The sequence below is a fragment of the Caenorhabditis elegans genome, chromosome V, assembly GCF_000002985.6.
Source record: "Caenorhabditis elegans chromosome V".
In the NCBI taxonomy this organism is placed as follows: Eukaryota; Metazoa; Nematoda; class Chromadorea; order Rhabditida; family Rhabditidae; genus Caenorhabditis; species Caenorhabditis elegans.
The window spans coordinates 8,946,659-8,968,309 of NC_003283.11; the positions used below are offsets into that span (position 1 = coordinate 8,946,659).

Here is a 21,651-nt window from a genome sequence, read left to right on the forward strand (position 1 = left end):
AGTAAAATCGTAGAAAACGAAAATAGAGAATGAGAGTTTAATAAGATGATTCGAGAATTTCAAATAGTATCCAACTGTGAACATCATTTGAATAATTTCAAAAACAGAAAGGAATCCGGACACTATTGCGGATCAGGTGGATTCTTTGAATAATTAGACTGATCCCGATATTTTCGAATCAAATTGTTTTTGTGATTGATGTTTTGTAAACGTTTTTCGATTTTCTTGATCACTTTTTCTCTATAGAAGTAATACTATCAATTTTGGAATATGTAATCTGCAATTGTAGGCCAAAAACAACAGTTTTCTCTGATTATGAGAAATACGTTTTATTATGAATGCTACTTTTTTTGAGCTCTAAATACCAAAATGAGTTATTTAAAATGTTCAACTACCGCCGTATTTCTAATAGTCTAGCACGCTCAACTGCGTCGGCTCATATCTCGAATACATACATTTAAGTTCATCAAAAATTGATAATTGCCAAAAACATTTATATTTCTCATACTATAGTTTTTAAAATTCTTTCTTTGGTATCTCAAAAATCATCCGAGATAAAAGGTGTCAAAGTAAATTAATGTGTGCAAGACTATTAGAGGCATTCCGGGATGTATCCAGAGGGTTATCTGACTGTCTGATCTTCAGTTATAGTGGAAACATCTTGCAGTACTTTGTGACGTCACAAATGTTTTTCTACTGCTATGTCACAGTAAACTGTTTGTATTCTGTTGTAAGAAGTATTTCAGGGATTTCAGGAAATTGAATAGTGAAGTGTCTCTACCGTATTCCTCTATTTATTAGTATTCTACTTTGTCAGCTTTTATATAAGTTTAACATACAACATATTTTTCATTCGCTGTTCCTATCGTTTGTAGTTAATTATTTATTGATTCAAAATAAGCCTTTCAGAATGATGTAGCAGGATGCAAAATTAATAGAGGTGATACGGTAAGCGTTCAAAACGGTCAGACTCGGTTACTGTAGTTCTAAATGTGTTCACTATCCGCGCATCATGTACGTGATCACGCGTGAATGAGTTTCTTCGTTTTCTCTTGTTTTACCAACAAAAATTGTTTCGTATTCTTCCAACGTGGACTATTTCTATTATTTTTCAAATCATTTCACATTAAAATGTTTTAGTCATCACAATCAATGACAACGACATCATCAGACGAACTTCCTCGACAGGCGGACGACGATTCAATGAAATGGGATCGAATTTATATTCAGGTAAGGTTGGAGAATACCTCCTGCAATGTCCAAAGTAATTGTAAAACACTATTGACCGTTGAGATTATAAAAACTTTTGCGGGCCGGCCGACTGACACAACAAATATGAATAATCCGAAATTGTACTATTTTCCTCGTTCTGTCATTTTCTTCCTTACGTGTCTTTCACTCCGAAAAATGACCTCTTTGAGCACAAAAAGCTGAACTGACTTTGTATCGAATTTCACCCATTTCGCGACTTCTTTCAAGTGTGCACGGTCTGAGAATTCGGTCTAGGGTTTTCACTGCTTTTTCGATTTCTCGATTTTCTCAACTTCTTCAAACATGGCGGCAAAGTTGACCAGCATCTCTGTTGTTTTCTAAAAATAATTTTTTTTTTCAATTTATCTTATAAAATTTTGTAAAACGTATAATTCTAATGATTGCGTCCAAAAATACCTAATGTTTCACAAGACATTCGAAATCAGGTCGGATTTATTTAAAAAAATATATATTTTAAGAGTTAAAGATTTTTTACAAGAGTTAAAAAACGCTGGATCAATTAAATCTGTTCGGTTTTGCTCTGAACGATCACACTTGTGTTTGTCGAGCTGTCATTTCCCTTCTTATTTCCACAGACGAAACTCTCTTTACTCGTGTTATCGAAATGCATCACGCATCAGGAATTTTTATGGCATAATTCTGCCTCCTTATCGATTCGCTCGTTTCACCTATCGTTTTATTTTTTTGGCGCCTTCTGTCCTTTCTCTTCGATTTCCTTTTGATTTGCATTTTCGCTTCTGAAAAATCGGAGCTTGTACAATTTTCATTAATTCAGGTATGGACGATCATCGTTTCACTGACACAATTTTGAGAACAACTAATGTTCAATCTGCGATACAAAGATTTGAGAAACGAGCCCCTGTTTCTGCTCCACCATATCGAGAATCTGAGCCATTCAGAGAAGTTTTGAAAGATGAACCGGCACCACCATTTTTACAAAAACAGAATTCCTATGATTCACCGTTGTTTGTCAACACTAACATTGTGTATCCTGTGGAACAAAATTCATATTTTCCACAAATCACACCTCCACGCGAGCATGTGACATATGGAATTATGAATGATTCCAAAATGGATGATTCTATCGATAGTGCCACGTTGAATAGATTCGAGACTGGTTTCAAACCTTCGAATTTCGGAAAAACCATACAAGGAATTTACAACTCAACAGAGCATCCACAGCAAACACCAGAAGTTGTACTACCATCGAGTTTATCAGTTGATCTGAATGTCATGTCACCTGAAGTGTCACCTCCAAAACCAGCTGAACGGCGGAAGGTGGTTAAACCAATTGAAGATAACAGCGTGAGTCGGAATTGAAAGCAGTGCATTATTATTTTCGAAAAACAATGTGACTCTCATATCAAAGTGTTTTATATTTATGACCGTTTTCGAATAATTTTCCCATTTTTAACAAAAAATGTAGACCTTGGATGGTTGACCAGATACATAAATCATTTTATAAGCATAAAAGATAAACCTAGTTGTACAAATTCCTCTTTCTGATGTCTTTACTAGCTAAATTTCATTGGAAATTTGCGAAAACTGGAAGCAATTTCACTAAAAATAAATATTTACCACTGTCTCTGCAAGTTGTCGTAAGATGTGGTGTTTGCGTACACATTTGAACTCTGAGCTGATGATTTATTTTCTTTTCCGTATTAGCTCAGTTTTTATCATTCCTTCCCCTTTTATTGACAAAATACTCGACCTCGAGTGAATTTTCAATGGATTTCACAAATTTTGGGTCCGAAATTGAGGTAAGCTTATGAATTTTCAACCGAAAACCTTTAAAAAATCTGTTTGTTGAGGGTTACAGTAGATATTTGCTCGGCACAAAAGTGCAATTGTGTGTAGTGTGTGTTTTTTAGTACTCTTTCCGTCATAGTCAAATACTAGTTTTGATTCCGATTCGAATTCAGGCAATTAGAGAGTGAAATTGTGTCGAATAATTGAGTGTTCCATTTCTGAACTGATACGCCACCACATGCATTCAAATTCAATTTGTAATGCCAATCACATTGAAACAGAAATGTTTTACGGGATTCTTATTCATTTCTCAATGGTGTCCTCATTCTGGCGCTTCCTTCCTGAAGTACGTCTACGTTCTCTTCCGTACGTCGTTCCAATGAATTTGTATCCGGCGGACGCGTACTGCGTGATGGTGGGAGGGTAGCCAACCGAAGCAAAACGTCCTCTCTCGTTCGGTTGACGAGGACTGTACGGCCGTCTGCCATACACTAATCTGTCGCTTTTCTCCTCATTTTCGATGCATTTTATCCTTCTGGAGTGGGGGCTTCTAATCCAAAACTTCGCTCAGCATCTCCCATTCTCTTCGATTTGTGTCACTTTCCAAGAAATTTATGAATCTAATCCCATAACAGATGAAGATGGTTTAAATGTGCGAAGTAATCATTCTTCTTTCAAAATCGTTACTACGTTGGAATGCAGTCTGTTTGCTCAAAACGTTTAGTATCCTCCTCCTTTATTCTCCCAGTTTCTCGGCCGTTTTTTCAACTGCTCGGAACGTACGCGATTTGCAAAATCGGACGGTTTTTGATCAGGCAGCGGTAATTAGCACTCTAATACCGTTCACACGTTCTTTCTCCACGTTTGAATACACAATTGCAAAGACTTTGTATTACTTGTGAAATTATTTATTTCATGACGTTTGTCGTTTTATTGTCAACTGCAATCGCCACAAAATATTATCTAGACGTTTCATGACTCTTTATGCTCCGGTTCGATATTTTTTCTTGGAATGGACACGTTTTCCAGCCCCACCCTTATTTAATCTCATACATATGTCTGATTCCACATGAACAAATCGAGTATTGATGCTCCAAAATCGCTACACTTGGGTTTCCTAGCCTATCCCGCTTCTTTCCTTCCCGCACAGACCACCACAGTTTCGGAATGTTTGAACAACACGGTGTGCTGCTGTTGCCGGTGTGACAGCGGCCCCCCGATGGACGGGAAATATCGAGAGATGGTGAGAAGCAGAAATAGAGAAGAAATTGTACGGAAGAGTACAGTTTGGTGGTGAGAGAAGGCGCAAGAATCGGACGGAGGTCTAGTTATGTTTGTAGTCCCAAGGCGTGTATTATATTCAGAAATGTGCTTATACGTCTTGTGAGCATTGCTTAGCGCTTAAAGTGATTTTAAATCGTTCGTATAGCTGAAATTTAATCGAAAATTAAAAATTTTCTTAATATATATTGAATCTCCTCTCTGTGTTCATTTTAATCACCTGTAGAAACGCATAAAGAGTAGAAAGTGAAAAGAGGGCGGGCAAGTTAAGTGTTTGATTCATCATTAGGCGCAAATATAGTTAGGAGCATAAGAGGAGTGTCGTGTGTCTAATCAGCAACTAGTCATACTCTGCAATCTACATACCACGCTCATTTTCTATCGATTTCCGTGTCTCTAACACCGTTCTGTTTGAAAAAAACTGTTTTTATTTTGGAGAAAGAATTTTACTATACAATTCAGCTTTCACTATGACGTTTGCTAATTCTGTAAGTTTTTTTGCTTCATCTTTTAACTTGCTTCATAAGCATAATAATTTGAATTATAATTGAAAAATGTTATTGGCTGTGCAGCCCTTTCTCTTTTTCTCCGCAAAAAATTAGTTTTAATAATGGTCTCGATAATCTTTTTTCTTTATCGAAGAAAATATTAAATGATCACCACACTTTAAAAATGCATTTTATTTTACATCCTCGTATAGTTTTCAGTATGTCTGTCGATATTTTAATACTATTTGAGTCACATTTGGGTTTGTGTACATGGGACAGTCATAAATATGAATCACGTCTCGCATATCGTTTTTTTTGTAACTGGTTTTTCTAACAGCACAAAATCATTATTTATTATTTCAATACATTCTACAAATTTTGAAAAAAAAAACAATTATTTTTTTTTCAGAAACTGGATCCTGAGGTGATATTCACAAAGCAAGAGCGCATTGGTCGCGGCTCTTTCGGCGAGGTTTATAAGGGTATTGACAATCGAACTGGACGAGTTGTTGCCATAAAAATCATTGATCTTGAACAAGCAGAAGATGAAATTGAAGATATTCAACAGGAAATTCAAGTGCTCAGTCAATGTGATTCACAGTATGTCACCAAATATTTTGGCAGCTTTCTCAAGGTATTTTTTTTATAAATGAAACTTTAAAAAATCTAAATTGTTTCTGTTTTATTTTTGAAAATTTTTTAAGAAATACAACAAAAAAAAGATAATAAAACCAATCTGAAACATTTTTGAGCACCTATTTGAGTTTTTTTTTCAATTACACGAGCAAAATAAATTAGAGCAGCTTTAGTTCTATTTATATTGATAAACTTTAGCAATTTGAAAAGTAATCAATTTATAGTCACAATCACAACAATTTTTCATGAAAAATTCAATTAAAGTAATTTCGTTTCCAAATTTGAGTTATCATTATTTTGGCTCAGCATGTTCCTCGTTAATTCACTAGAGTTTACCATTTTAAATACCATGTCTTACAATTTTTTCTATTTTTCAGGGATCAAAATTATGGATCATTATGGAATACCTCGGTGGAGGCTCAGCGCTCGATTTAACTAAAAGTGGAAAGCTGGACGAAAGTCATATCGCTGTGATTCTTCGCGAAATTTTGAAAGGTCTCGAGTATCTGCATAGTGAAAGAAAAATCCACAGAGATATTAAAGGTGAGCTTTTTTAGTTTAAAATAATTTCCAAATTAAATAAAAATTCGAACATTTTTAAATGGTTTTTATTTCAATTTATTCTATGTTTGGGATTCAGGAGCCAACGTTTTGTTGGACCGTCAAACAGCGGCTGTAAAAATTTGTGATTATGGTGTGGCAAAACCACTCGACACAGTTTTGAAAGCGAATACTTTTGTGGGAACTCCGTTTTTTATGGCTCCTGAAGTGGTTAAAGGCGAATATAGTATTGAGGTACTTTCAAATGATGTCCTCTTTCCCCACATATTGTCGTCTTTTGTGATTGATATCTAGTGCTTAATCTGTTTCCCGGGAAATCATAATCACCTATTGTATTACAACCCTTTTGTTCACCTTTTGTTCTGTTTTCAGCTGCAAATGTACTTGTAAGTGAGCACGGTGATGTGAAGGTCGCCGATTTTGGAGTTGCTGGACAATTGACTGAAACTGTCAAAAAACGTATCACATTTGTCGGATCGCCGTTTTGGATGGCCCCCGAGCTCATTAAACAATCAAGTTACGACTATAAGGTAAAGCTTTCTTCCTTTTATGTTTCCTATGTAAATTCACCCTGGTTCGATTAGTATCGTGAATGAAAAAATTACGGGAAAGTATAGTGAAACTTTGGAATATAATAAGGTATTTTTTGGTTAAATTTATTGTTAAAGAAATTATTTTCTGTCAACCTTTTCGAAGTTTCACTGATTTTTCAATTATTCCAAAATTCTTTGAATAAAAACAAATTAAAGCCAGAATAAATCAAGTTGAAGTTCGAAGGAGCCTTTCTCGATCAAAAATCCTGATTTTCCGAAGTTAGAACATCTAAACTTTTCTGTAATTTTCTCATTCACCATACTTCTTATTTCAACCATATCACAATCTAAAATATGCAATTCAGGCTGATATCTGGTCATTAGGAATCACAGCAATTGAACTGGCAAATGGTGAACCTCCGCATTCTGATCTTCATCCAATGCGTGTATTATTCTTGATCCCGAAAAATCCACCTCCAGTATTACAAGGAAGTCAGTGGTCGAAACCATTTAAAGAGTTTGTTGAAATGTGTCTGAATAAGGATCCTGAAAATGTAGGTGTTCAAATGTTTGGTGAAGTTAATTTTTAATTTTTTTGATTCTTGCAGAGACCATCCGCAAGCACTCTTCTTAAACATCAATTTATCAAACGAGCCAAGAAGAATAGTATTCTGGTAGATCTCATCGAACGAGCAGCCGAATATCGGTAATTTATTGACCCATTTTCACATTTTCTGAAAATTTCCTATTTTTCTTCAGGTTGAGGACGGGAGTTTCAAGTGACAGTGATTTAGACGAAGATTCTGATGGCGGAGGTGGAACAAGTAAATGGGATTATCCAACGGTCCGCGGGCCACGTGTTTCAGCAGATGATGATGGGACTGTACGACAAAGGACTGATAGGCCAAGAGCTCAAGTTGATCGAAGATCGCCTAGTGGATCTCCGGGTGGTACCATAGTTAGAGTGAGTATTACACTTTTGAAAATATTTTAATTTTATTTCTGCCGAAATGATAAAATATTATAGTTCAAAAAAACTAATGTTCTTATTTACTGACAAAAAGCAATGCAAATTGATGTCGCCCTGTTGTTAAGAAAATTAAAGCGCTATCGCATGTTAGAAGCCCCACAGTATTCAATTTTAAGCATACCTGACTAGAACAAAAACTAGAAGAACTTTTTTGGATTTACGATTTTCAAAAAAAACGACAAAAAGATATTCCTGGGGAGACCATTTTTCATTTTTTTAAAAAATAATTCATTCATACTGATGAAATTACTGTATCTATTAAAATTAAGCGATCTTTTTTTCTATACTCTTTTTTAAAAAAATAACTGATTTTAGGGAAGTCCACAAGTTGCTGCAGTTGCCGAACAGCTTCGAAATTCTTCGGTTGGCTCCTCTGGTTATGGATCAGGCGGAAACTCGGCATCGTCTCAATATGCAACATCATCATTGCCTCAATCTCATACAGCTTCATCTGGAGGTGCTACTACCATCACGCTTGGAAGTCCAAATGGAAGTCCAACATCTTCACTTGCAAGAACACAATCCATGGTATCACCAAGTGGACAACGATCCGGTTCTGCCCAATCTTGGGAACTTGAACGTGGAAATCGACCTATGAGCGAACGGGTATCATCGCAAGTATCCCCGTCGAAATATAACCAACACAGGACATCATCGAGCAATGGTGTGCAAGGTGGAAGTGGTGGTCGTCGAGAATACATCAATGGATCTGGATCTGGATTAAATGGAAATAGTTCTAATCAGAATCATTCTGAATATTCGGATGCCGTGCGACAACGTGGACCAGGAGGGTCCGGTGGTAGACTTGATTATCGTGAAAGCCATGTTCCGACATCGTCACAAGAAAATCTGAATCATGGTAGAATGTACGGGTACGGAGCGCCACCACCATCAAGAGAAGCTAATAATGTTCCAATGCCTCGTGTGAAAGGTGCCCTCGATTGTAGTCTTCTTCCGGCAATCGAACATTTGTCTCGAACACGTCATGCGACTGCTGCTCTCGATCAATTGAGACACGTTTTTCGAGATGTTGAAGATTCTTGTCCTGGAATCTGTAATGAGTTAATCGAAGAGTTGATGCAAAGAATTGCAGTTCCTCAGGTTTGTGGAAGCTCTTTTATACTTTTAAAACAATTATCTGACATTTAGGTGAGCCAAAGTGACCTCGATGCTGCCATTCGCCGACTGACAACCCCACCATCTTAAATTTATAATCAAAAGACTTGTATCACAACATGTACTATCGTCAATCAATCTCCAACCTGTATGATATCCAAAGCAAATTATCCCCAACTTTTGTGATTTTTCGCTATCCAATTAAGATGGTTTCAATTTCGACCCATTTTGTCTGGAGTTCTTTTCGAAATTGACTCTTATCGAAAAAACAAATCTCTGTGTTATCCTACTTTTTCCATCACTTTTCTCCGCACGGTTCTCATTATCTTATGCGCTTTTCTTTTTCATTTTGAAAATATTTCTCATTTACTCCCCTTCTAGTACTATTCGGCCCCATTTTCTCCCAGGAGCAAGTTCTCCACATATCATCACGATTCGATCATTACTTGTAAATATATCAATAGTCGATTCGAGATTCATTGATTTTTTTCTCGAATTTCTCATTACCCTTTTCACTTTATTTCCAAACGATTCCGAGTGTTTTCTTCCAACCGCTCAATTTTCCACCTACCTAATTGTTCTTTATTATTTTAACCAAACTTTTCGATGATCACCGGTCTCATTCTCCCCATTTAGGTCATTTTTCTCATGTTTATTTTATTTGTGTGTGTGTAGTTTTAATAACTATTTCTCTTTTTTTCATTTATAATATCTCTCATTGCTCTACATATGTTCATATGTAGAGAAAAGAGAGATTACTATTTCCGCCTTTATCACTTTTTTTTCTCATTTGTTTAATTTAAACGCGGTTATTCCTCTTCACTTTTCCCTCCCACCCTTTTTTTGCTCCAAATCAAAAAGTCTTCCATTGACTGGATTTATTTTCATTAGTTCATTGATTAGTATTGTATTGGCAGTGTCCAGAGAGACAAACATGGATATGCCTTTGTGAATAAACAATTTAAAATCATGTCTTATTACCTATTAAAAAATATGTGTTACTACTTAATCAAACTGCTCGAGTATCTTGAATTATGAATAACGAACATGGAGAGAAAATGGTTTGTTAAATATGAAATTTGTGAAAGAAGAATTCTAGGTATTTACAAAGATCCAAATGGAATCAACGTGAAACAATATTAACAACTATCCTAGTTGCGCGTAATTGGATGCATGTATGGTGTTGTCTATGTCTCTTCGTCTGTCGTCATGGCCTTGCCCCGATTCATCGTTTTTTACGTCTTCCACCATCGCTCATTCGACAGTCTCGTTTATTTCATTTCCTTATCCTGTCGTTTCCTCTTCTTCTACATGACACATTTTGAACGAACGAATTTTACCGTTCTCTTCATTTCATATAATTTTCAACAAAAAAAAATTCAATTCATTTTTGTCACCCAAATCTCACCCAGTCCAACACCTTTTTATCGTCTGTTCCCTCTATTGTATGTACACTGTCTTCTCTCTCTCTATCTCTTTTTGACATCAATTTATATCGTCTTCTCTGTCATCTACATCGTCCCGTTTTCTTCATTCAAATCTCGCCACCATCCCAGCTTCTCTTTCTTTTCGGCTTCTTCTCATATTCCCTAATCCGAATGACGCGTGTTCTCTTTTGCCGTTTTTCGCACCGTATTCTCAAAACTACAGATTCTGACGTCACGCTTAGATCTCTTTATTGATTTTTACTTATTCAAATTAAATATCTCAAATTTTACAGAGAAAAAGGTCCGTCGGGTCGGGCCGATGAATCGGAAATTCTTCGCATGGCTTTTCACACTTCTCATTCTCAACAATGATGTAGTTCTATCAGCATATCACTGGAAAATTAGTGAAGATGGAAAGAAAATCCAGGCAGTTGTTAGTTAATTTTTTTTAAATAAAACTATTTGAACCAAAAATTTTCAGCCCGACACGAGGTACCATCTAAAATTACCGGGATCGTTGACCGACTTCATAACTCAAGTGGAAAATGTAAAAGTCGTCGATCGGCAGGCAAATGAGCTGCATGGATCGATGGGAAAAATAAAAAACCACGAGAATTTCGATAATCCAAAGTTTGAAGAAGACTTTAGGCGACAAGAAGAAGCATGTGTGTGAGTAATTTTAAATAACGGTAATTAAAAATATTTAATTTAGATAAGTTAGTTTTTGGTAAATTATCATCAGTATAAAACTCATTTTTGGGCAAAATTGTTCAATATTAAATTTCCTATATTTCCAGAAAATCGCGTGGAATACGACTGCAATCCGACAGTTTCCACACGTCTTTCACCGCGGAACTGTGTCCCGAGTTCCATGAGTCATATCAACAATATACTGCATTTGTCAAAGAATACTTTGGATCACCACCGGACAGTGATAAACGACCGCCTAGATGTAATTATTGGTTTGAAGCAGTCAAGATGAAGGGTCAGAATAATGTGGTAAGTTGTTTCATACTTTAACAACGAATCCAATATTATTTCAGGACCTTGGAAAAAGCTTACAAGATAAGTATGACGCTGATGACGACATGTATCTGAAAGTTCTTGACTTGTACTTCCCAGGATTCGCCAAATTCACGCGAGGATCCGAAGGAATGTCTCGCTTCGGAAATATGTTGTCAAGTATGCTGAGTCACGCTGATGAGGTTTGGATTAATAATTAACAATGCGATTTAATAAAACTAGAAATTTCAGAGAGTATCTCGCAATGCCTATCTTCATATGGCAGCTGCTGCCTACTGGAGAGCTCAAGGAAAGATTTCAGATGCGTTCACGTGCTATGCAACAGGGATACATTTTGTGTATGTTTAAGCAAGGAAAATCTGTAAAAATTACATTAAAACATTTCAGAAACGACGAAAATCGAGCACCCCACATCGGTGCATTCCATCCATCACATGCAGAACATACTATCAGATTGTCTATCGCAACTCTTCTGAATAGAGCCGGATACTCTGTAGAAGCTCATATTATTCTTAAAGTAAGCTCAGATCCATCTAAAAGTATTATATATGAAATCCTTTTTCAGCAACTCACTTCTACTAACACTGTGGCATGTTATAGCGGAATGATGCATGCAGCAACTGGAGATGCTTCAGTTCTAACTGGTCCGGAATCAGCTATCGACTATGATACCGAACAAATATCAATTCAATTGAAATTGACGAATAAAGAGCGAAAAAGCATGTTCAGCAACACTTTCTACAATTATGCAAAAGCAGCAAGTGATTTCAAGGTATCAATTTTTATTCTCATTTTTGTTCCAGAATATATACTTTTTTCAGGCTGCAAAAAAAGAACACAATCAAAAGGATGGAGAACTTTTCGATCAATCTTTTGATTCTGTTGAATCAAAAGCTTCTGTAATTTCATGTCATTTGAGGCTGTATTCAGCTCTTGAAAAACAGAAAAAGAACCTTGAAGAGCTAGTCGTTGAGAAAACAAATTTTCAAGAATCATACAATAAACGAGTTGAGATGAACTCAAATATTTTATCACTGATGCCATCAGCAGAAGCACGAGCTAATAGTCTACTTTTCTATGATCAAATCAAATATGGTGCACATCCCCGTTAGTATTAAATTTGAGTTATGTTAAGAAATCACAAAAAAAGTTTTCAGATCGAAAATGCCAGAGAGCGCAGATTAATAGATTCCCTGCCACAAATCATAAACTGAACTGGGCAACCACGATGATTTGCTCGGTGAGTGTTTTCTATACTTGTTATCCGAAGTAGATCATATTCGTATTTCAGCTATCCTGTACTCCTGAAAAATACGAGGAATCAATGGCGCCGCTGCGAGAGAAAACTTTACGAAATCGTCCGGCGATCAATGAAACTTCGTGGAAAGTTACAGAAGTGTATCCTCCAAATCGAGCATTTGAGAAGACATTGTTCGATATTTCAAGAAATAGTCAGCAGGATGGATACTTCAGAATGATAGAACCCCGCTTCACTAATAAAGAGTTCGTTTTCACAAACATTAAACACTTTATCAAAGTTAAAAACTGATAAGATTAAAAAAAAAAAACTATTTTTTAGAATCGATGAAAGTGTGGATCGATTTTGGAGACGAGCAGATTGGCCGAATTCCGTGGATTGTCAAGCTGTAGTGTCGTCATCCAATCCGTTCCGAATCAATACTTTCCCTCAAGTTTTTATTTCACCAGAAAATCGAGGATGGCTGTAAGTTCATTATATACACTGCTTCCATCAAATATGCTGAATTTTAGTGTCTCCGAACTGTTGACAACTCACATTGGACTTCAATCAGCCGATTCTCTTCCTCTTCCATGGTTTGAACCAAGATGTGATTTTGTAAAAATGGACGATCTTCGAGTTTTTAGTGGAGTGAGTTTTTATTAAGATTAATTTATCTTTATATACACCTTTTTCAGTTTGAAGCGATTGAGCGACTCCTGAATCCAAGATTTGATCGAAAATCCGAAGGCTATGCTGAAAAAACTTTGAAAACGACATTTGTCCGTCTAGCAGATCGTGTCATCGAAGAACATGAAATGGCTGCAAGAATTCAACTTTTGATGAAACATGTAAGTTCTGAATCCGCTTTTCATTTTTATTGAAATCACCTTAATTTTAGACCATCGGTCCAAGATGGGTTTCTCTGAACTTGGCAGGTCTCTACTGGAGGATTCAAGGAAATCCACATCAGGCTACAAAATGTCTTCTTGGTGCGTTCCTTGACAAACCTGAAGAATCATTTGTTTCGATTGTTCAACTTGCTCAAGTTATGCTCAAATCAACTAGAATGGTCAATGACGCACACGGGTTTCTGAATCAACAGCTCAATCTTCTTGGCTACAGTGAACCACTTTTCCATTATGTACAAGGACGTATGAAGCTTCTGCTTCACGATGTGGACAAAGCGATTCAGCATCTTAAAGATGCAATGGATAAAGATCCGAATAATCTGGTAATCCAAGAAGATCTTCTCAAAATTGCATGCAGTGGAAAGTCTACAAAATCTGCCATATCATCACAGTTCCCTACAGTATGCTGCTCGCCAGTTGTTCAGAATGCAGTTTGCATCAGGGTAAATTCAATTTAATAATATATCCTTTAATTTATAAATTGGAATTTCAGCCACGAAAAGATTCCGAAGAACAGTGCTACATCGTTGAGTCATCGAACATTCCGGATGCATCACCACAACTAGTCTATCATCGATGCAACGGATTCTATGATGGTTTCAGTAAGAAAACGGCAGATTATGCGAGCATCGTCTCACCATTTTTACTCGTTTTCAACACTATTACTCCACGGAATGATGTCACCAATTGGGTTAATCAAGTAGATGGAATTCAAACAGTTGAAAGTACTGAAATGCCTCTTGATTATGGTGGATGGAACTCATTTTTCACGGATAGACCTGCAGAATGGTGGGACAGTGCCACAAATGAGATGAAGTATATACTTCCGACGAAAAAAGAAAAAGAAGTTGATTCATGGGAAGAATCGTGGGAGTCAGATCTAGCTGAAATTCCGGGAAAACCTCTTTCCTACCTGTGGATTCGAGAAAAGTCAATGATGATTCAGTACGACGCCAAATTACCATCTGAGCTGCCAAAACCATCAATTCATCAAATTCGACGTGGAGTTTCACTTTTCCCTCCACCACGTGTGGCAACTATGTCTTGTAACGGAGTGGCCAAACCCGAAGCAATGTTCGAAAATGCTCCATCCACTTGGGTATCGTTAACCGCCAAAGGAGAAGATATTGAAAAATATGTTGATTTACGTGGACCAATGCCTGCAATGGCTTCTCTTCAACCAATCTGCCCTAATATGGATAAATACAAAAACTCACCCCTTCTTGGACTTGGTCATATTCCTGCTTTTGCTCTTAGCGACCAGTTCTTGTTCTACCAACCGGAGAAGGCTCTTGCTGAAGCTCTGAAATCACTTGGCAATGAAAGAGATACTATCGAACATGTAGCTGCTCGACTTCACGCTGCCATGCTTCACAGTAATGCTAGTATGTTTATTAAACAGTAAGTTTTTCTTATTCATAACATTAATTTTTCAGAGGATGGTCATGTCAGTTGGGTACTCTGTGTACTTTCTTCCCTCTACTGGAGAGTCACTGGAAATGCTGAAAATGCAATTGGATGCCTCCGATGTGCTCTTCATACTGCTCCACCACACATGAGAGACGTTGCTTTGGTGTCCCTGGCCAACATCTGCCACCAAGCTGGTCTCTTCAACTCTGCTCTGATCTCTGCCGGTGCTGCTCTCAGTGCTTCTCCTCGTCTAGTCGCCATCCATTTCACACTTGGCAACATCTATGCGTCAATTGGAGATTATCAGAGAGCTCTAAACTTCTACTACTCTACATTATCACTTCAAGCAAACTTCCAGCCAGCGAAAGATAAAATCCGCACGATATATTGCCATGCTGGGAAAGAATTCGAGTTTTAATTGTTGAATTTAATTTGGTTAATTATTCCCTTTTCAATTCGTTAATAGTTATAATTTTGCCTCATTTCGTGCCCACCAAGTTTGCTTGTTCACTTTCCACATTCTGTCTTGTTTTCATCAAAACGGGTAAATTATAAATTTCCTCATTTTTTTCAAAAAAGTTTATATAAATACATATTATGATGATCAAGATAATCTAATCACATGCATTAGCAAGAAAACTGAAACATTTCAGGATGAGACAATTTCACACGAAAAATGTTAAGTGTATTGGCCAAGAAGATTCCCTGTCGCCTGATTTCCAAATCATTCTGAAAAATTCCAAGTATTATAAATATGATTTGAAAAGATAATTTTTTGAACTCACCTTATATTGCCGATTCAAGCTTAACAATTTGGTCAATCTGTATGAGTATCTAGAATATTTATCCTTTGCGAGATAGTATTTATGAAGATCGTTGGCCAGAACATCTTGAAGACGATCAGTTATTTCTTGAATTCTTCCTCCCAATTTTTGGCCAGTCAAATGGAAACATAAATTACAGAGCATAAATGACAGTTCTACATCACTTGGGCGTAATTCCATTAATGCATCAATTATTGTCTCACAAAACCATCGCGGAAGGGGACCGATGAAGCTGAAATTAGTATTGAGTAACTGAAACAAACTGGAAAAATACTTACCTTCGTACTTCTCTATCAGTTGCTTCAGAAAACCAATCACGATCAATTTCCAGAGTATCGTAGTTAATTCTTTGCTCTGTTCCGTATATAAATTCCTGAAAACATAAAACTTACAAAGCTTTAAATATACTTAAAATAGTCCAACATAACCAATTGTCATAATTCCAAAAAATTCTAAATTCCATATCCAAAAAATTTCAACTTTCAAATGTTTCAATCAATGGTAACTGGCCACACACATGTAGTGGAAATTTTTGATATCATTTTTTCAAAATTATAACTCTTACTTTATCATCACAAAGCTTCATTCTCCGCATCTCGGCTGTCATTGAAATTCTCTCTAGACGAATAAACAGATGCCACATACATTTCAATATCACCATCTGAAAATTATACTCTATTAATTGAAATCTACTTTCTCTTTCAAAAACCTTTTCCTCCTGTTCCAATTGTCGAAACTCTTCAAAGTGCATAATCCATTCACCAGCTCTTCTCATTCCCTTTACCCAGTTGTCCCATGTTTCCATTTTTCCAATTTTTCTCAGTTCAGGAACACTTTCAAATAATTGCTCTTTTCTTACTTCCTGTAATCCAAAGGCTAGTTGTTCCAATGAACTCTTCACCTTAACCGATTTTTCCAATTTTGGAATCTGGAATATGTAAGATTAGAAAATATTTCTGTTGAGAACTTCTCTCGATGTTGGACAATACCTCTGCAGTATTTATTTTTTAACAGTACAGTTTTCCGGATAAACATATCATCACCAGCCCAGCTTTATTTTCGAAGGGTCTTGAAATTCTTTTAAAAAAAACAGGCTACTACAGTAACCCAACAAAGTAACCCAAAATGTACCAAAAATTATAATTTACGTATAAACACACATGCATCTTATTTTATCACCGAATATATTATTTAAAACATACCCTTTTGAGAATATAATCAGCATCTTTAATGATTGGTGTAAGATCGAAAAATGTGATATATTCAATGTTCTTTCCGGATCCAGTTGACGTGTATGTTGTCACAAGTTGTTTTCCCACGAATCGTTCGACAGACTGAATAACAAATAACATGAATAAGTTTTCATATTCCCAAGTGTTGTTTTCATTTTTGAAAAACCGTGATAGAAATCAATAATAACTTACCAATGGAACAATTGATTCAGATGTCTTCCTTTTTCTGTCATCACGAAAATTATCAGAAAATATAAATCTATCTCGATCCCTTTGAATGTCTGAAAATTGAAGATGTTTAGTTTTGTAAAGCTGAAATGTTCAAAATCTCACTGTCTGGCTTCATTCCAAGGGCAAAACATTTATCAGATCTACATCGCTTGCAACTCCATCTAAAATAATTGTAATTCAATCAAATATGTGAAATTTTTCAAATACCTTCCCCACTCATCCGGAGTACACTTGTTATCTCCTTCTCGACATGGAAATTGTTGCTTATGAGTGACAAATACCCTTCTAAAAATTGACAATTAACTAATTGCACACCATAAATACTACTTATTACCTGAAGAAAGCAGCACAAGCTCTACAGCTGTCAACTCCAAAATGATTTCCATGAGAGGGTTGGAAACATACCAAACACTTTTCGGATATTAATTTAGGAGTACTAGATGCTGAAGATGATGTGGAAGGTGATGATATAGAATCCATCTGAAAGTTCAAAAGTATAACTGAATTTTCATAAAAATACGGAAAGTCGTGTGAGAATGGAGGTTGCCATGAAGACCGACACCTTGGTTACCAACATACACACAGAAGTGCAACAAGGCCACGCGGAGACAAGATTAACCTCCTCAATTCGGGAGATGACCTTATGATACCCCGTGTTTGGACAACCCCGAATTCTCAATAGTGTTGTGGCGGAAAATAAAACGGCGGAAAATCAATAGTAGTATTTACGATACGCGTTGGAAATGTTTGATTTCCCGTGCCGCTGCAACGTTAAAGAGATACAGAGAAAGAAACATTTGTAATAAGCTTCTAATAATGTACTATAAAAGACTGGTGAACTTTAAAATTTCGTTAAGATTGACGGAGATCCAAATGAAGAAAATCTGTCTGAAGACATTAATTCAATTGAATTAGGCAGGGAGAAGACGTCATTTTATGGTTTGTAGGTAAAAATCACAGGGCAAACACATGAAAGTAAACGGAGATCATGCGTGAAAACACATCATTTAGGTTTATAATCGCACATTTCAACCAGCTCATCTAATTCAAGACATTTATTTTCCGCAATGAATTTAAAAAGTTCATGTACTTTATTCAAAGCTTTGAAATCGAAAGAAATCCGGATGAGAATACTTAATTCGAAAGGCATCAAATAGGTATCCAAGAAAGACTATCTTTCGTTTTTCCCCCATTATGGTCTGAAACTCAACAATTTATATGTCATTGCTGTACCAATGCAACTTACTTTATACTTTTCGTTTATCTTTAAAATTTTCAAAAGTCTATGCGAATATCGTGACATTCTATCTTGTTCAAAATAGTAGACGTGCAAGTTGTCGGAGAGTATTTTTAGAAATCGTTCCATGGTTTCTTGCATCGGACCACCTAATTTTCTTCCAAGATGATGAAAACATAGTTCACAAAGAATATAACAAAGTTCTTCATCTGTGGGCTGTATTTCCATCATGCACTCTGTTAGCCCTTCACATAACATTTCGGAAGGATCGCCTAAAAATGCCTTCATTTGAGCATTGGAGAGGTGTGAGAGCCAATCGAAATCAAATTTGACAGTCTGAGTATTCACAAGACTGTCCGATTTGAACGCATAATCCTTAAAAATACCAGAAAAGTTGAAGTAATTTTCAATTGTTCAAATAATGGCTAGTTACATTTTTCTGGCATTTATTTGCCTTTCGAAGCTTCGCAGTCATTCCACATCTTTCTAATCTTGCGAATGGAAACCACATGCACTGAACTATTGTCATCTAAAAATTAATTGATTCAAAACGATTTTTCAAAAAAAAAAAAGGTCTCACTTTGTCATCGAAGTTCAAATCTCGGTATTGATCCATATAAGATAACCATGTAGTTGTTCGTTCTATTTGTACTTTCCAATTTTCGAACGTTTCTTCTTTTCCAATACAGTTGATAACTGGGATATTATCCCAAAGTTGTGTTTTTCTGATTTCTTTCAATCCAAATGCAAGACGTTGAAGAGGAGTCTGACATTGAAATGGAACACATTTAGGTGTTGTCTAAAACAATCATATTTAAAAACAAAATTAAACAATTCTAACCTCTGATAAAATGTTCTCGACTGATTCAAGTAAAGATGAAAAGTCGAAATACGTAATGCATTCTGGTTTTGATGGAATGATTCGAGTTGACTTGTAAATAACTTGTTTTGGAAATTCTCCTGTACAGGAAAACATGTCTCGATTGTACTGAATATCTGAATAAAACCAATGTTAAATTTAAAAATAAATATATTCTCACTATCGGGCCTCATTCCAAGCTCAAAACACCTATCGGTTCGACATTTCCTGCATTTCCACCGTCCACGAGCATCGGGAACACACTGCTCCAGTTCATTTATACATTTGTATTGCTGCTTATGAGTAACAAAAACTCTTCGAAAAAAGGCAGCACAAGCTCTACAGCTATCAACTCCAAAATGATTTCCATGAGAAGGTTGATCGCATACCAAACACTTTTCCGATATTAACTTGGGAGAGCTGGTTGTTGAAATTGACGTGGAAGGGGATGATAGAGAACCCATCTAAAATTAGTTCTGGAGATAACATGGTTTCTATAGAAAACGTAGAATCGTGTGAGAATGAACCGATTCTTCGAACAGAGCGAGACGGAGAAAGGAATAGACCTTTATATTAACGATATGACCACAAAATATTTTTGTTAGGGCAACCTAAATTTTAAATATTAGGTTGAACCGGAAGTCTTTATAACTTTTTCAATCGTTTATTTCTCGAAGCAAGAGAAACGACAGGATAAATTATATTTGCTATCATTATCAACAATATACTGCCAACGCGTGGACAACTTATGAATGCTCTACTTATAGAACCCTTCCAGGCGCAAGTCGAAATAATGCTTGAGTGCCATTTTGACACTTCCGTGGGTATTGAAGGCTCTCCCTCAGAGGACACGAGTTATATTTGAAAACGACTAGTATTCAGATAGGACAATGTCTGGAGAATACGGTGGGTGAAGGAGAACCATCCATCCATACCTGACCAGTTCATGCTCTACATGTTTCAAGACATGGTGATGATCGTTATTTTGATGAAAGTAGAGTTGCTTGTCCTATAAGGGTGACCGATCGAAGAATTTCTTTATGTTCCGTGGTTAGATAGCGTAGATGTCGCCACAAATTATTTTGACCCGCCCAATTCCCCTATATAAGGAGCCGGAAACGCTCATTCGAGGCCTTTTCCTTGACTTTTAACCCGTTGTCACGTGTTCGCTGTTTGCCCACAACAACCTGCTTTTCTGTAAATTACTTTATTAACTAATAAACCTGCTCATGACAAGCAATCTTTATTGGTAGCAGCGAGTGGTTGTCAGGTAGCAGATCCCAGTAGATGGGGCCGTACACTCCCCACCACACTGAAAGCATTACTTTTTTAGGGTGAAGGTCGGGTTTGGCGGCATCCTGTGGGGTCTCTCCTTAACCAATCCCCTGGGCACGGTTGTGGTTGTTATCGCAGAGGACCCACTTCTTGTCTCCAGTGATGAATCGGTCCAACCATCGATCGGCCCCGTGGAGAGTGCGGAGGGAAAGGGAATGATCCACTCAAAAATCATGGTTGGCTTGTGTCAAAGTCTGAGGTATGGATCGACCCATAATTTTTTTCATTCCGGAAGCTTCCAAGCCCCGCACGATGTTGAATTGATAAGATCCAAGTACGGTTGACAGCTCACGGGTTGTTTGGAAAGGATCCGTTTACACGGCTTTCTTCAACGCACCCAAATCCAATTTATGGGGTATCATGGTTCTCGAGAGAAAAGTCATCCTTCTCGAAGCGTTGGAACCAATTGCGTATGATATTATAGTAAAAGACATGTGTATGATAAACATTCTCAAGAAGACTCTCCAAATCCTTCATCGTGGTATGAGAGAAGAAGACGTACATCAAACCATGTCGGATGTGGATGGCACTAGTTACATACATTGCCGGCTAACTGAACTCAGGCCAGAGGGAAGGGAATGGGGTGTTATTTAAAATGAAGTTCCTTTACTCGTTGTTATACCCTGCCAACGAGGGAACACCAAAGTATAACTGCGACGAGCGGTAGAACGACGAACTCGGTTATAAAGACTTCCGGTTCAACCTAATAGTATTGCGAAGGAATATCAAAAAGGAAACGGCGGAAAATCGATGGGAGTATTTACGATGAAAATGTTTGATTTGTCGTGTGACTGCAATAAAAATATAAGAGAGATTAAGAGAAACACGAAAACGGAATAAGCTTTTAATTTAGTACTAAAAGAGACAGGAAAACTTTCAAATCTTCCTCCTATTGAAACCATTCCTGTCCGAAAAACCATTTCTGCCTGAATTTGGGAAAGTCTTTCGTTGAATGATTTTTTGGTATCAGGGAAAACAAAATTCATGAAAAAAAATTCTTCACCACTGGAAAATACATCTCGGTTGTACTGAATATCGAAATAATTGCAAATTCAAAAAAGTTGCAAAATATAAAATTTTACTATCTGGTCTCATTCCAAGCTGAAAACACCGATCGGTTCGGCATTTCTTGCAATTCCATCGCCCACGAGGATCGGGAACGCATTGATTCTGCCCAGTTTGACACTTAAAATGTTGCTTGTGAGTAACAAAAACTCTTCGGAAAAAAGCAGCACAAGCTCTGCAGCTGTCAATTCCAA

General features: G+C 36.7%; 4 protein-coding genes and 4 non-coding genes across 15 annotated transcripts; 4 read left to right on the forward strand and 4 right to left on the reverse strand.

Annotated features, from left to right (window-relative positions):
* Positions 1-1,140: 1,140 nt before the first annotated feature.
* Positions 1,141-9,638, forward strand: gck-1 (the record flags this gene model as incomplete). 8 transcript variants are annotated; one of them, NM_001392572.1, is made up of 9 exons in its annotated part: positions 1,141-1,230; positions 5,200-5,424; positions 5,804-5,969; positions 6,360-6,517; positions 6,886-7,074; positions 7,129-7,226; positions 7,280-7,484; positions 7,866-8,651; positions 8,700-9,633. In NM_001392572.1, the coding sequence occupies 9 exons, from the start codon at positions 1,153-1,155 to the stop codon at positions 8,754-8,756; spliced, it is 1,962 nt and encodes a 653-aa protein (NP_001379995.1). The 8 variants fall into 8 exon arrangements, with proteins under 8 accessions (NP_001379995.1, NP_001300198.1, NP_505311.3 ...); NM_001313269.3 differs by lacking the exon at positions 6,360-6,517 and adding an exon at positions 6,067-6,221 and having other exon boundaries at positions 1,153-1,230; positions 8,700-8,756; NM_072910.8 differs by lacking the exons at positions 1,141-1,230; positions 6,360-6,517 and adding exons at positions 2,046-2,577; positions 6,067-6,221 and having other exon boundaries at positions 8,700-9,636.
* Positions 1,825-1,955, reverse strand: T19A5.13. The gene has a single exon (NR_069137.1). It is a non-coding gene; the product is annotated as an Unclassified non-coding RNA T19A5.13 (non-coding RNA).
* T19A5.8 lies at positions 3,326-3,587 on the forward strand. Its single transcript, NR_069138.1, has one exon. It is a non-coding gene; the product is annotated as an Unclassified non-coding RNA T19A5.8 (non-coding RNA).
* On the reverse strand, positions 4,080-4,265 carry T19A5.12. The gene has a single exon (NR_069139.1). It is a non-coding gene; the product is annotated as an Unclassified non-coding RNA T19A5.12 (non-coding RNA).
* On the forward strand, positions 4,148-4,336 carry T19A5.11. Its single transcript, NR_069140.1, has one exon. It is a non-coding gene; the product is annotated as an Unclassified non-coding RNA T19A5.11 (non-coding RNA).
* Positions 9,639-10,386: 748 nt separating the features above from the next.
* Positions 10,387-15,277, forward strand: ttc-17 (TPR_REGION domain-containing protein). The gene is made up of 16 exons (NM_072911.8): positions 10,387-10,526; positions 10,575-10,762; positions 10,891-11,092; positions 11,137-11,298; positions 11,348-11,454; positions 11,504-11,633; positions 11,682-11,888; positions 11,938-12,223; positions 12,274-12,356; positions 12,408-12,619; positions 12,696-12,839; positions 12,887-13,004; positions 13,052-13,204; positions 13,255-13,707; positions 13,758-14,649; positions 14,701-15,277. The coding sequence occupies exons 1-16, from the start codon at positions 10,413-10,415 to the stop codon at positions 15,090-15,092; spliced, it is 3,843 nt and encodes a 1,280-aa protein (NP_505312.1). The 5' UTR covers positions 10,387-10,412; the 3' UTR covers positions 15,093-15,277.
* Positions 15,220-17,447, reverse strand: nhr-44 (Nuclear hormone receptor family member nhr-44). Its single transcript, NM_072912.8, has 10 exons — positions 17,296-17,447; positions 17,169-17,246; positions 17,064-17,122; positions 16,923-17,011; positions 16,701-16,832; positions 16,208-16,426; positions 16,064-16,159; positions 15,777-15,871; positions 15,460-15,730; positions 15,220-15,403 (listed from the first exon to the last, which is right to left on the reverse strand). Exons 1-10 carry the CDS (start codon positions 17,439-17,441, stop codon positions 15,302-15,304), a joined length of 1,287 nt encoding a protein of 428 aa, NP_505313.1. The 5' UTR covers positions 17,442-17,447; the 3' UTR covers positions 15,220-15,301.
* A 556-nt stretch (positions 17,448-18,003) lies between these two features.
* Positions 18,004-19,528, reverse strand: nhr-219 (Nuclear Hormone Receptor family). Its single transcript, NM_001322579.3, has 6 exons — positions 19,239-19,528; positions 19,040-19,194; positions 18,779-18,997; positions 18,632-18,727; positions 18,208-18,573; positions 18,004-18,160 (listed from the first exon to the last, which is right to left on the reverse strand). Exons 1-6 carry the CDS (start codon positions 19,519-19,521, stop codon positions 18,053-18,055), a joined length of 1,227 nt encoding a protein of 408 aa, NP_001309650.1. The 5' UTR covers positions 19,522-19,528; the 3' UTR covers positions 18,004-18,052.
* Positions 19,529-21,651: the final 2,123 nt, after the last annotated feature.